The sequence below is a fragment of the Vigna radiata genome, chromosome 3 (genome assembly GCF_000741045.1).
Source record: "Vigna radiata var. radiata cultivar VC1973A chromosome 3, Vradiata_ver6, whole genome shotgun sequence".
Classification (NCBI taxonomy): domain Eukaryota; kingdom Viridiplantae; phylum Streptophyta; class Magnoliopsida; order Fabales; family Fabaceae; genus Vigna; species Vigna radiata.
In genome coordinates, this window is record NC_028353.1 from 10,584,501 (window position 1) to 10,599,771 (window position 15,271).

General features: G+C 32.4%; 2 protein-coding genes across 10 annotated transcripts in view; one reads left to right on the top strand and one right to left on the bottom strand.

Annotated features, from left to right (window-relative positions):
* Window positions 1-2,879, bottom strand: part of LOC106756845 (valine--tRNA ligase, mitochondrial 1-like) — a 4,537-nt gene extending 1,658 nt beyond the window's left edge. For 4 of the 9 annotated variants that reach the window (XR_002667400.1, XR_002667402.1, XR_002667403.1 and 1 more), the window contains exons 1-7: window positions 2,794-2,879; window positions 2,570-2,704; window positions 2,084-2,378; window positions 1,684-1,766; window positions 1,552-1,609; window positions 815-1,159; window positions 426-573 (exon numbers count right to left, since the gene is read on the bottom strand). Coding sequence is in view for 1 of the 9 variants with exons in the window: in XM_014639450.2 (XP_014494936.1) it covers window positions 441-573; window positions 815-881; window positions 1,552-1,609; window positions 1,684-1,689 (264 nt within the window). In the remaining 8 variants the exon portion in view is untranslated. Of the gene's footprint in view, window positions 1-8; window positions 574-814; window positions 1,160-1,496; window positions 1,610-1,683; window positions 1,767-2,083; window positions 2,379-2,569; window positions 2,705-2,793 lie in introns of those variants that run through there. The other 5 variants (XR_002667404.1, XR_002667405.1, XR_002667399.1 and 2 more) reach the window with 5 other exon arrangements.
* A 3,677-nt stretch (window positions 2,880-6,556) lies between these two features.
* Window positions 6,557-9,331, top strand: LOC106756792 (galactoside 2-alpha-L-fucosyltransferase). Its single transcript, XM_014639376.2, has 2 exons — window positions 6,557-6,890; window positions 7,671-9,331. The coding sequence occupies exons 1-2, from the start codon at window positions 6,671-6,673 to the stop codon at window positions 9,110-9,112; spliced, it is 1,662 nt and encodes a 553-aa protein (XP_014494862.1). The 5' UTR covers window positions 6,557-6,670; the 3' UTR covers window positions 9,113-9,331.
* The last annotated feature ends 5,940 nt before the right edge of the window (window positions 9,332-15,271 follow it).

Genomic DNA, 15,271 nt, shown 5'->3' on the forward strand with positions numbered 1-15,271 from the left:
AGTTGTGGAGATCAGAGAGATACAAAAATGCAAAGATACATGCATGTATCTTCATTCCCTCAATAAACAATTCATTCCAAACATTTAATATCACCAAGTGGCACCTCCTTCAAGTAATGATCGCTATCTTAGATGTAGGGCATTGTTCATAGAAAAAAACTCAACAAAATTATAATATTTTTTAAATAAAGAGATAAACAACAGTATTATTTATCAATATTACTGTTTTACTGAACATAATGAATTTAAGTAACTAGGTTAACATGTTTGAATTAATGAATCAAATATATATAACCAAATTAAACGAGAAAAATAGCAGCATTGATAATCAATATAGTCCATGTTAATTTCCATTGAAAAGATTAAAAAAAAAACAGTAGCACAAGCTAACCAAAATTTGTATAATATAGCAATCGAGTTCATACTTAGAAGCTAGAGATTCAGACCATTTCCTCAAGCAATAAACGCTCCTTTAGGGAATCTAGCTTTTCCTGGTTCTTTGCTCGAACATTTGGCAAAACCTTCTCTTCATAACCTGGAGCATTCATAATCTTCTCTAGTCTTTCTATTTGCCTGCATAGAAAGAAACACCAGTCTTTTAATTGAAAACCGTTAAGAAAAAGGGAAAAAAAAGCTAAGTTTTTAACAAAATAAAGTCATGTGTATATTGTTCAAGTGTTAAGGAAATATTATTCATTATGAAATCCCTTCTAATAATTTCCTTCATCATATACTCTGGTCACCTTTTACCCCTTTTCATTCATAACTCAAGTGTTAAAATGCAGTTTAAAAAATAATAGAATATAAAACATACTTCCTCAGCTCTTCTATCTTCTTGATCTTCCCTTGTTCTGCCTCTGTAGAATTAGTTCCTTGTAATTCTAAATAAACAGAAATGCTCTCATTCACAACAGCATCATCATATCCATATGGAACAACATCAGTTTCAGAGATTACCTGTGAATCATATAATCAATCATTAAAAGTGAAAAAAATAGAGAAGCAAAATACAGGGGGAATACATGAGAAGAAAACACAAAAGCAAAATGTGACACTTATTGTCAACGAGGATAGATTAGCTAATGTTACAATCTCCAGTTGGTGGCTATTAATAATCGTAGTAACCACCTGTGTTCGGCAGAGAACAAAAGCCGGTCACCTTGGAACATTTGCATCATTTACAAAAATCAATTAACTAGATTTTTTGGATATATGGTAATTAATCCTAATTTTACTCACTAAAAATAAGTTAGATTAAAATTATTTTTTACTAGATTACAAAATAATAAATAACTAATTAAGTGGGATAATTTTATTAAATTACCTCTTACGGTTTTCAGTAAAAATGATGGATAAAGAAATAAAATTTTAGAAGAAATAAACGAAATAAAACAGAGTGAAAGTTTTACTTTGTTAATTTGAGAAAAAGTAGTATAAAAATAAAGGAAAACATTATTTTAACAAATAATAAATTAATTAATACCGAGTAATCATACCATTAGAAATTACTCCTATATTAGTTAATTGATTTTTAGTTAATTGGAACAAAACCTCGATTGTTCTCCACATCCATTGGCACTGCAGGACTGTTGCTTGCTCTAGGGATCGTCTGTAATATGACAAAATAGTATTATAAGCATGGGCGCACTCAAACCCCTATACACGTAAGGTAAATATACTTACAGACATGCGAGGTTTGGCCCTATTCTTTTGTGTTTGCTGGTACTTTAAAATAGTCCAATCAAATACATAATCAAAATCATAACCTGCGCATACCAATAAGGATAAGTTACATAAAGGTAGATAGGAAAACAAAGACAAATTATTGGACATGAATGGTGTTGCTTAGTACTTCACACTAAGTATGTGTGTATAACATAAGATTGCAAAGTTACAAATGGCATNTATATTGACTTTTTTCCTTTTTATTTTAAGAAACTCACTTCCTTTCAAAGGACATGTTGAATCTCAATTACTAGTTATATTAATATCTTCCATGCCTAAAGATGTTATTCCAAAGGAATATAAACACAATCCTACAAGTATGATTCAATATTATTCAAGAAATCTTCAAAATAATCACCTTCACGAGCAAATAGATCCCGAAACAGGCGTTTCAAGAATCCATAATCAGGTCGCTGATCAAAGGTTAGAGAGTGACAATAATGAAAGTATGAAGCAAACTCTACGAGATGAGATTTGCATAAAACCTGTGGGAAATAACAGACAAATAAGAATCATGACACTTCAGCATCAAATTTAGTTATCCTTCCACTAGTTACAGCCAAATCATAAGATATATCCTCCAATGCCAACTAGAGGCCATGCATACGAGTCTCTAAAGAACTCATTCCATTTTCAGAGCTCCCAATGAATTTCTGTAAAAACATGGTTCATATTGTCAGACATGTTATATATATATATATATATATATATATATATATTAAAAAAAAAGAGAAATTTTAAACACGGCATCATGGATAACCAGTAATAAATTGCAAACTTCAGTTGGTCTGAACAAATCTAAAAATTTGTCAGTGGGAAAGTGCTTTTAAGCATATGAACAAACCTGTAGAAGATTAAACAGACTTGACTGCTGCTTCTCAATTNTTAAGTAGCAATGAAATACACTTGAACGANCAAGAAATACCTTCATTCTTCTTGTCATCTTCATCTNTGAGGAATGCTTTTGAATCACCAATAGCTGAAAANTTTGTTTGATTAAANTGGTTCAGCAGNGTTGAAAATTCCATTCATTTATATAGTGTATTAAAATCTACAGATATATGTTACCATTCAAATAGGTCAATGCATCTATGCAGAGAAGGTTGAAAAGAAGAATAAACCCCATTCAAATCCCTAATCCCCAAATCGCATTACTGATGGGTGTCGCCGCCCAATCAAATTTGATTGCATAATAAAAAATACAGTATAGCTAGGAATGACTCCTAGGTCGTCTCACAAGGACCAACTGCGGTTCAGAATCAGGTCTAAACAGTGTGGGGGGGTTTGAAAAGGTTTCACCATACACGAAAATGAAATTAAAAACGAAACTGCTACAGTAATTACGAAAATTCACACTGGAAATGGACAGCTCTGATCTTTGCTCAATGTTTTACCCATAACTTTTTCTACAGAGCTCTAAATGAGATGAGGTTTTTTTTCCTGGAAAGTAGACTCAGTTATCTTTCATGTGATATATAAAACATAACATTTGGACTTCTGGTGTGGTTGCAGTAATTTTTTTAAAATCGAGTCCAGAGAGTGAAAATGTTAAACCCAATACTAAAGTAAACAAATATCTAAACACGAGTAAAAGCAAATGTCTCTAACCATATTCCCCTTGAACTCAATGTACACTCTTTATAAAAGCAAGAAAATTGATGATGAAAGTAAACTATTTGGCTTTGACCGTAGCTTCCAAAAGAAAGAAAATTAAATTCATTTCTCCACTAAAAATCACATGCATTCCTAAAAGAGAATTTACTAATTTATTTTCTCCCTGGCCGAGACCCTTCAAAAGTAAACCCAAAACAAATCATTCAAAATTATGCATCACCGTGCAGGTGGACATGGTGCTCTTTTGCTCTCCATCAACTAGCGTGCTTTAATTTGCTTTCTAGAAGAAATTAAAATCCCAACAATCAAAGCCTCACATCTTTAAGAAAAAGAAGTAGAACAAATGTACCGTGTGCATCTAAGGAAAATCAAGGATTAAAAATAAAAAAAATAAAAAAATAAAAAAAAAAATAAAGGTGTGTTGTCCTTTGCTGGACGGGACAACATCTACTCCCACCTACCATCTCTTCATTCTAAAACAAGTAAGTAAATAACTTACTGCACCTACGCTGCCTAGCTATTAGCATGTTCCATCTTATCTCCCAAGTGAAATGAAATTTATAAAGCAATCAATGCCATGTGCTTCTCAAGATTCCCTTGAATTAAAATTTAAAACGTGACAGCTCAAATGGTTCAGAGTATGCTTTCTTCTTCAAGAAAGGAATTAAAACCGTGAATTGATGTGTTAGGCAGCGTGAAAACTGCAGCAAACCAAATGCACCACTTTTCTTTCAATGAAATCAGCGCCAAGATGTATGTTGGCAAGAAGAGAAACGTTCCAGCAAAGAAAGCTTAAAAGCAAGTACCGAAAACTTAAAAGCAAATGGTAGGATATTTTCATTCAACTTAAATCAAACACAGGAGTCATGGTTCAAATAAAAATATGCAATGTGTAAGAAAACCTTGCAGTAAAGTGTTCCTCCTAATCTGCCGAGAATATTGGTCTTGTCTTTTAAGTGTCAGCTGCTGGAATGTTCATCCAAAATCCAATAATTCCACAAAAAGCTCCATCTCCCCAAAAACGTTTTTCGCTGCAGCCTAGGTGAGTCCTCCGAGAAATGACGGCTGCTCTTTTATAAGGGGCAAGTGTCCCTGAAATTAGGATGGGGTCCACCCAACCCTAGAGTGTCATGTGTCTATTTTTTACTATTGGGCTCAACAATAAATACCAAAAATTGACTCACAATATAAAAGTTTGTTTAAAAATTCTAAACTACTAAATTAAAATACAAATAATTTTAAAACGCTTATGGAAGAGTCTTGAATTTATTTTGTCTCCTTCAAATGTCCCAAATCGTGTTTCCAAAATTTTTCCCGAAAATAATAATGCAAATAATTAACTTAGAAAATTCAAATTAATTAAAATTAGAATTTCCGGTCAAATTAAGCATAATTAGGAAAAACGAGAAAATACTGGACAATTAAGCTCAATTTCCTGATTAATTCTAACACAATAAACTAAGTGAAATCAATAAAATATCGACTCATCAATTACCAACAACCCCAAACATGCAATAAACTAAGTGAAATCAATAAAATATCGACTCATCAATTACCAACAACCCCAAACATGCGCCAACAATCTCGAAGTCACTGAAGAGTGAAAGCCCCTTGCGTCACGGAGACGCTTTGCCGCGACCATGATGCCTCCAATAGGTAGGTCGCGCTTGCTGTCAAAATCGTTTTCCCTCCATGGGTGAACGAACTAGGAACAAGGAAGGAAATGACGTCTCATTGCTCGACGACGAGCCTCCACTTGAAATGTCGTTGTCGCCTCCTCGTGCCACCAGCGTTCGCGGATACCAGGACGAAGGAGAAGAAGAAGAAAACCCATGGACACCAGAGGCTAGCTCTGTCCGCGAGAGAGACATAGAGGGAAAAAAAAACTTGTGATTAGGTTGGGGCTCTGTCCGTGAAGTACAAAAATTTGGAGAAAAAAAAAAGTTAAGTGATCAGGAAATTATGATAGGTTTTTAAAACTAAGTTATAATATGATTTTAAAAGTAATTTCGAATTTATTATTGTAAATAATAAAAACTCTATTATAACAGATTTATCTAGATACGTAATATCTTCTAAACTTAATTTCAATTTTACCACCGGTTAATATATTATAACTGATATCTATGTCATAATATCTATTACTTTTATTAAAAAGTGCTATTAATCAATCTATTACGATAGATAGATTTTATGCGTTATAACATATTGTCATAAAAGTCTCTTTTTCTACTAGTGATGCCTAACAAACAACAAATGTCATAGAATAGGTTTTAACCAGACTCTAATACTATATTAAATATAATAAAAACTATGTATAAGATTAATCATAAAATCCTCTATTTATAACAAATGAATATAAGAAATATGAATTAAATCCAAAATATAAATAAAAGATAATAACAAATTAAAAAATAGATATAAAATAAAAAATATATATCTAATAGTAATGATATAAATTTTTTTCTTATATATTTGCAATTTCAATAACATATTATTAACATATTAATCCATGTTGTATCATGAGTTGAAACTGTCAAGACATGTTTCTGTTAATTATAGACAAAATACTAAAATCCATCCATTATTCTTTTTAAAAATAAAAACAAAATGGTGAAAATCTATACTTATATAAAGAAAACTTTTTTTTCATATTTATTTTTCATTTTTACTTTAAACTAATATTTCTTTTAAAATTTAAATAAATATTTTATGAATATTTTTTAAAATCTAATTTTTTTTTTATTTGACCATTTCTTTAACAATATCTTTTAATTATAAAACTACTTACAAAAGAAATAAAAAATAATTACAATAAAATTACAAGAATTATTTTAATTTTATGATTATAATAATAATAATTTTATTTTTTATTATTATAAAAAAATGTAAACATTCTGCATATGTGTTTCACTAATTAAGTATAAGAAAAAATTTATTCCAAAAAGTAATAAATTAGAAAAATATATATAAAAACATTTATTATAATTATGATTATATAAGTTTTTTTATTTAACTATAGCTATGAAGTGATTCAATATTTTTCTATATATCTTATAATAGTAAGCATGTTTCATTTTAAAAATATATAAAATTAAATTAACATAATGTTTGAGAAGTGTCTCTAGTTCATAAATTTACAATGTAGTTTTTCCCTAAAAAAATAATTATGTTTTGTAAAATAAGAGTAAAACTGGTTTAGTCAAAACCTGAGTTGTGGCATGATGAGTGGTGTTATGGTTATGGAAGAGATCTCCAACTCCAAAGTGATGTAAGAGAGTAACTAACACAAGACACTGTTTCAGAAGAAGCAGCGCATAACTGAGGTCGAATGAAGAGGCACTGGCGCAACATCAGTCACGACGAAGAAAGCCTCCCAGATTCCGATTCCGACACGCGCTCCACCAGGAAATTCCCTCTCACGCGCCTCATGGCGTTCTCTCTCTTTTTTTCTCTCTTTCTCTTCTCCCTCACGTTCCTTTTCCCACACCCTCCCATCGAATCATCTCCAACTATAAAAGCTCTGCTCCAACTCAAACAAACTCAACAAGGTTTCTTCCTCTTCTTCTCTTCTTCTTTAGTTTATGATTTGGTCTTCATTTCTATTTCAACTTGATCGACTTTAGATCTTGTTCAATTATGTGCGTTGTTTTGGTTTTGTGTAATGTGTCTGCTGTGTTGGATTTGTTTCTGATGAATCACAGCCTATAAGTCTTTTCTGGTTTTCTCTACATTTTTTCGTAGTCAAATGTATGCGTGCAAAAGCTAATGATAGTTGGAGATCCAACCGTCACTATTGATAAGACTAGAATACTGTATGTGAATGACTCAAAATTTTGAGATGGCATATAAGCTTGTTGGATCATCTTTAAATATTTAGTCTTACTAATTTCGTTCTATTGATGTTCTGTTCTTGACATTGACATGAAGTAGTATTGCTGATCTTATGTTGACTAATGATATAATCAAAATCAAAGTAATATACATAAGTGGGGTTACATGAGAAAACTTATTCGATTGAGTCAGAATCAAACTCAAAATTTTAAGGAAGCAGACATGAATTCGATGAGAGAGAGAACTTGATGTTTTCCCTGTGTTTTTGTAGCTTTGTAAATGAATAAACTGATTTTCCCTGAGAACTTAGGTTTTAGGTGGGTTCAAAAGCACTTTGATTCATGTACCTGATTTAACCTAGAGGAATATGACTTCTGATGTTGCTATTATTGTAGTGATCTGATTTTCTCAGTTCCAGATGTTTTATATGATTTTCTTCTTATGTCCATGGATGAATATTGTGGTTTACAATGGAACTCTTCTTCTTTGGCTTGTAGGTGACGTATCTGATTCTGTTGAGTTGCAAAAAGATAAACTACTTGGTGGCCTTTTAGCAGGTGGTTTCGATGAAAGATCTTGCTTCAGCAGGTACCATTCTGCCTCGTATGGGAAAGGACTATCAGGAAATCCTTCACCTTACCTTATTTCTAGATTGAGAAAATATGAAGCTCTTCACAAGGAATGTGGACCTTACACTGAATCCTATAATAAAACTGTGAAAGATCTCAGGTCTGGTCATGTAAGTGATTCCCCTTGTAAATATGTGGTATGGATTTCATATAGTGGGCTAGGGAATAGGATATTGACCTTAGCTTCTGCATTTCTATACGCCCTCCTCACGAATCGTGTTTTATTAGTTGATCCTGGAGCTGATATGGTAGATCTTTTTTGTGAACCGTTTCCACATGGTTCCTGGTTTCTCCCTCCTGATTTCCCTCTCAACAGTCATTTTTCCAAATTTGATCAGAAATCTGATCAATGTTACGGGAAAATGCTGAAAAATAAAGCAACTACAAAATCCACTGTGCCCTCTTTTGTCTATCTTCATTTAGCACATGACTATGATGATCAAGACAAACTTTTCTTCTGTGATGAAGACCAAACTTTTCTTCAGAAAGTACCATGGTTAGCGGTGAGAACAGATAATTACTTTGTCCCATCTCTATTCTTGATGCCATCGTTTGAGCAGCAACTGAGTGATCTCTTTCCGAACAAGGAAACAATTTTTCATTTCTTGGGTAGATATCTTTTCCACCCCACCAACAAAGTATGGGGACTTGTTAGTAGATACTATCAAGCTTATTTAGCTAATGCTGATGAAAAATTAGGCATCCAGATAAGAGTGTTTGAAACTGGAACTGGTCCATTTCAACATGTGTTGGATCAGATCTTAGCTTGCACCTTAAAGGAGAATCTTTTACCTGATGTTATTCGAAAGGGTGATTTTGTTAACTCATCAGGAAAGCCGAAGTCAAAAGCTGTACTGATGACATCGTTGAGCTCTGGTTATGTTGAGAAAGTGAGAGACATGTATTGGGAACATCCTACAGCGACAGGAGAAATTATTGGCATTTACCAGCCAAGCCATGAAGGTTATCAACAAACAGAGAAGAAGATGCACAACCAAAAAGCTTGGGCAGAAATGTACTTATTGAGCTTGACCGACGCGTTGGTCACGAGCTCGTGGTCTACTTTCGGCTATGTGGCACAGGGGCTTGGAGGTTTGAAACCATGGATACTGTACAAGCCAGAGAATGGAACAGCCCCTGATCCAGCTTGTCAACGTGCCATGTCAATGGAGCCATGCTTCCATGCTCCTCCCTTCTATGATTGTAAGGCTAAGAGAGGAACTGATACTGGTGCACTTGTTCCACATGTACGGCATTGTGAGGATATGAGCTGGGGTCTTAAGCTTGTAGACAGCTTTAGTTCGCAATAAGTTGCTACGGTCATGAATGCCTTCATGACTGTCATAACTCATAAGTTTTGCAAATTTTGTTGTACTATAGAATTGGTTATTGGTTTAAATTTTTTATTGTTTCCTATAGAAACCATGAAATAGAAAATTTTCTCCTTCGTTACTATGTTTCGGTTGAGTGTATAATGTATTAGCATCTATTGGACTGACTACGATAACAGGTAGCATATGACTTGTGTATATTTGGATGTACTTGCGTAGAGTAGTACTGATTTAGGTGTGAAATATTAACTTCGTCGATGACTGGTTTTCCTTCGGGAAAATAAAATTTTAACACTATTTTTTTCACACTATTTTGACACTGCGCACGTGTCAAAATGTGATTAGACAATTTCAGATTAAAAAACAAACTTTGGTTTTTTTCTTCCAAACATACTCCTGTCTCAACTTTTTTAATTTGAAATCGTCCAATCACATTTTGACACGTTTGCAGTGTCAAAAAATGGTGTTAAAATATCATTTTCCTTTCCTTCGAGAATGTAACTGCCTATTTTTAACAATGTTTCTTCGTTTAATTATATTTCTTTACATCTAATGGCATTAGAATCACCTTAAGTGGTAAAAACTAATCATATTCTGAACCACGGTTTAAAAAAGTCCTACTTAGACACAAACTCAACATAGATCAGATTAACTGTGAAGTTAATTATTTTTTCTTGACATATAAACTGTGATTAAATTAAAAAAACCTTTGTTTTCATATTCTTCATCAAACCCATTGACATAGTTTGAGAACATATAAATTATGATTGGAGAAATAAAACACGTTTGGGATGGGGTTTTGAAAATCCTGACTCCAAATAGTGTGCAGTAACAGAGAGAGAGAAGATGAAGAGAAGATATTTTACTATCAAAATTAATACTTACAATAACAAATATATATTTGGTGTATATTTAAAAAATAGATTATTATAAATTTATTTTTTAACTTTCACTTTTTCATTTGTCCTCAAACATCTATTTTTCTCTTCTTTTTTTTCATCTTTTCTTTTTGTTTTTCTTTTTCTTTTCTCAACTACTACTTTCTCCTCTTCTTTCCCGCTCCACATGGGGTAAGAGTTTCTCGAGAATTTTGATTTGATATTTGTTTAACTTTTCTTTTAAGTAAACCAAATTAACTTAATGTAAACTCTGTCAATAAGACTTGTAAGTAATTATTTTTTAATATAAATTAGAGTGTTTTACTTCAGAATTCTACAATTAACACAAAATTGATATAAGCAATTTACATTGTAGATCAATTTCATAAATACATTTAATTCACTAAGTTATTTTTATGTGAATACCAATTACAAATTAATGTATTTCTTTCCAATAATATTTTTTTTTTTGTGTTTTTAGATAAAAATAGAATGACGAGAATAGAAACAAAATGTAGTAAAGAGAATTAAAGAAAATGAAGATGGATTAATGTGAAAGTATTTGAGAAACTGAAAATGTCAAGTGCTAAAAATGTAAATACCTGAAAACAAATTAACAAATGAGAGAACAAGACTTGTAAAATAAATCTATAAAAATGGTGATCCAAATTATAACAAACATTATTACTAAATTAGCCATTCTTCTCTTCGCGACAATCTCGTAATATATGTGATGCAAACTGTAAGAAATTATATTTAATTATATAATATATTTTAAAAGAAGATGGGCAGAAATGTAATAAGAAAGAGCGGAGGAGCTTTATTAAAAATAAGAACAGATTTATAAAAGTTTTAGAAAAAGTTAAACTCATTTCTTAATGACGTTTTTCTCTCTAGAACCCATCTTTTCCATTGTCCTCTACTTTCTCTCTAATCTTCACACTAATTTAACCCGTGCATTTTCGTTTAGGTGGCATCCCTGCATTCTCGGAGTCGAGAGCTTTGACTTGAATCGATTGAGTTCTCGTTATTTCGCCGATAAGTCGTTTTCCCCTTTCCTTATGCTTATAGGGTTTTGAGCATGCAACAATTCTATCGATGCATGTGCCTTTCGTTTCTATCCTTCCAATCCTTGTTCAACAGTAGCTCTAAGAACTATTCTTGATCTCTAAGAACTATTCTTGATCATAATTTTGTGATCTATAGGGTGAGGTCCAAGTTCGGTGTGACCCGGGGTACTGTAGAACCAAGCTTTGGTATAGAGCTATGAAATTTCCAAGTAAGGGGAGCTAGGCCTTTTTCTAAAAGTGATTTTATGATGTGCCTATTTGGTATATTTAAACCTGTTGTACTATTACATTTCTTTCTCTGTTTGGAACATGTTGAGTGGCTTTAAACTGAAACTGTGAAAATTGTGAAACTTGATTAACTGAATATGAATTAAGTTGAATGAGTATGCCATTTGGGCTTAATGTTAAATTTTGGTGGCTTGAAGTCCATATGCTATGACGTTAAATTTGTGAACTGGTAATGCACTGTGGTGATCTGTTTTTGATGAGCCTTGTTGTTTTAAATTGGGCAGCACTTGGGGTATTAAAACTATTATGATTGAATTGAACAGAAGCCTAAGTGAAAATAGAGGGTTTTGGGTAATTTGAGAGGAACTGAGATAGTGATTTTTAGTAACTTGGGTGCTTTTGGAGTGTTGAGATAGTTTAGAGGGGTCATTTGGGACTTGTTGAGAGCACTTTGTTGGTAGGATAGAGGAATCATAAAAACCGGAGTTGGCATATCCCTAATCATAGAGCAGCCCTAGTTTAATCTAATCAGTTGTGACTAGTCATATGTGTTGTCACTTATGGTGAGCTTGATGCGTTCAAACATTTGATTCTTCTCCAATGACCAATTTGGGTTAGTAAGAAGGGATTAGAGTAAGTAATCTGTTGTGATAAGTAAGTTAATGGATAGTTTAACAGTTAGAGAGCATTTTAGGTAGTTTGAAGGGAAGTGAGAGGGTGATTTTGAGAGTTAGGGGTTCTAGGTATAATTGGGCTGTTGAGGCAGTCTTAGCAAGTAGATTGTGACTTGTTTGAGTCAACAAATTGGTCAAAATAGGTACAAAGTGTTAGAATTGGGTATGGGGTCCTTTAGTTATTGAGTTTGATGTTTTGGAGTAGAATTTAATTTGGTTAGTACATCTAATTCCTATCCAAATGACCAATGCAATACTTTACTTCCATCTATAAACATGTTTCATATCAATATTAGTGTTACAGATTTTAAATTGATCAATTGGATATGTCTAAGATGCACCAAAACCAGAAAAATTAGGTTGTTGTAAAAAACTGATAAGAATAATCGATTGTCTCACTTGATAATCGATTATTCTAGTCAGAAAGTCGTATTTTCTTCGAAGCTCTCGTAAGTAATCGATTATTACGTATGATAATCGATTATTGTCATCGAAAAATCATCCAAGACAGTTTTGGGTGGTTTTCGGGGTTCTGGGTATCATTTTTGGACGTTCTTTAAGTCGTTTTGGGGGTTTTGGACCTTTCTGAAACTGTTGGTGATGGTTTCAAAGCCATTTTCTTTGTCTGAGTATGAGTTACGGGGTTTTGTGTTGTTTAGTGGTTCTTTTTGGACTATAATTGTCTGTTAATGTATATGGAATGGTTTCATGCGATTTTTGATGACTTATTGGGTTGTTTGTGGTCTTTTGAAGTATAATTAATATTATATATATGTTTTGATTATTAGAATGGTGTAAAAGTATCTATGATATTGTATGGTCAGTGAGGTTATATGTTTGGATTCAATGTGATAATATTATGGTATTTGGTGGTTCATGTCTTGAGTTAAGTTTTAAAGTGAAAGTATGGTTGATGGACGTAATTCCATGATCCTCAAGGGAGGTTACATGGTGGTGTCTTGTGGTTTGTTGTGATTGATCGTATGAATGGTCGGAGTGTTCTTATGGGGTTTATCCTGACATTCTAATGATCATCCATGCTCAAGTAGAAAGTGATGAGTCGTGTGGTGAGAATAGCAGGAGGTCCTAGCCCATGTTCTTGGGTGAGTTATAACAGACTAACCTCGGGTGGCAGCTGATGGTTTTCCAGTTACTACACTACCCGGGTGCACGAACCCCTGGAACTTGACATTTCATACTAGTTCGGATGGTCAAATCACGTGGTCGGTCATTGGTATCAGAATAATGCATTCGGTCTTAGTTTGTATTGTGGCATGGTCCTTGCATACTTGGAATACTTGGTTGTCACATGCTTATGTATTGGTTAAATTGGTATGGGTTGTATGATTTTTATACCTAGCTCACCCTTGCTTCTGTGTTGTGTGTGTTTTCTTTTACGATGATCATCCACTTGGATGTGAGCAGATGTTGAGAAGGTTCCTTTGAAACAAATGTTGGGAGGCGATGACAATGCGACAACTTAGTTTTCCTTAGGATTTATTTCTTTTACCTGATGACATTTTGAAATACTCTTATATTTATATCACTTTGTTGTATTTTTTACGTCTAAGTTTTAGATTTAGACCTCTTCTACTTAAAGTTTAAATTCTGGGATCTTACTGGATGACTATAATCCTATACTCTAATTGTCATTCTACTTCTAATTATTTTCCTATATTAAAATGTAGACTTCTATATTATATTATGTTTTATATAATTGGGATGTTACACAAAGTATAATTTATCACCTCCTTTTTTAAATATGAACAACTTATTTATATTTTTCCTATTTTATGTAAAATAAATGAAAAATTACATAATTTATAATAACTGTTTAAAAGCATCATGTTGTGTCACTTATGCTACGTCCATAAATGGTAGTTACTATATGAACTTCTCTTTCGGTTTCGAGTAATCTATTTTTCAATTTTATCTAACGAACACCTTTTTTGAATGCATTTCTTGATTTGTCAATCATTCTTCATCCGTAAGATTATCTTGTTTTTGTTCCATTTAACTAATTATCAACTTTTGTAAGATTCGTGAGTGTTATCCGCCCTTTCCCTTTTCTTTTTTTTTTCTTCTTTATTATTTCTTCCTTTTCATCATTTCTCTAACTCTAGTATCTCTCTCATCTTCATAAATTTCTCACTCAATTTCTTATTTTTTTCAAAGTCATATTTTTGGAATAATGATTTTTCTAAAAGAAAATCTGTCAATTCTCATTTATATAAGAGTTCATTATTTGTTCGATTGAATGAAAAAATTACTCTCTCGAGTAGTTTAACTCTTAACTATATTGTTTGATTATGTTGCTCCGGAGTTTTTTCAATTTTAAAGAATTTTCAACTCTTTCAAATTAAGAAGTTGTTCTTGATCAAATATTGCAAATTGATTTATGTTTAATAGAAATTAAAATGGGTGCCTACGTTTCTGCCTCTGAAATTTAAGAAATATTATGACAATTAAGGATCATTGGAATGTTGGATGGTCATTTTGGGATTTCCTGAGACATGGTGCATGTTACAGTGGAAAACTACTTTAATTTGAGGTTTGAAACTTGGTACGACAAATTAGATTTAGTTGTATTGAATTGACTTAGGTTTGGAATGACGATGCAATCTAATTGAATAGAATAGAACTTTAAATGATCATTTTGGATTGAAATGCTTGTTGGAACGTGAAATGTGTGATATGAGTGTATTCAAATATTATGAAAAATTGATTCTGCAGATGTAAAACTACTGGTTTTACATAATTCACTGAGAAAATTGGGACTTAGCTAATGAATTTCAACTCCAAAGTTAAGGCCAATTCTAGGCCTAAATTTGCTATGCAAATTCAAATTCACCCAGTGAATCAGATAAATGTTACAGTGGATTAGATGAATTTACACAATAGAATTACATTTACCGAGCAAACCTCAACCAGATAGCAATTAGAATAATTTTGTAATTGAATTTGCTCAGTAATGGGTGTCTCTTGCATAAAATACATTTTTTATCAGACCATATAAACACTAAATGGTTTAAATATTAATTTATATCACAGGCTATGCATATAGAGATGTATATCATACATTTGATTGAATTCATGGATAATAAGTTGGATTTGATTGTACAAGTCGCATACCTATTGCAGTATTCTGACTATGTTTGTAAATGGTATGTTTTAAATGCAGACATGTATGATTAACAGTAATATCCTAATAGGGGTCCTATAAATCTTTCTCGAAGATGAAATTGGGGGTCTGCATGATTGGTATTAAAGCAGTAATACGACACAAAA

Bases quoted from the DNA above. Each gene is read 5' to 3' on its own strand.
- LOC106756792 (XM_014639376.2), top strand. From the start codon at position 6,671: ATGAAGAGGCACTGGCGCAACATCAGTCACGACGAAGAAAGCCTCCCA. The intron at 6,891-7,670 runs GTTTCTTCCTCT...TTTGGCTTGTAG, and splicing joins ACTCAAACAAACTCAACAAG to GTGACGTATCTGATTCTGTT.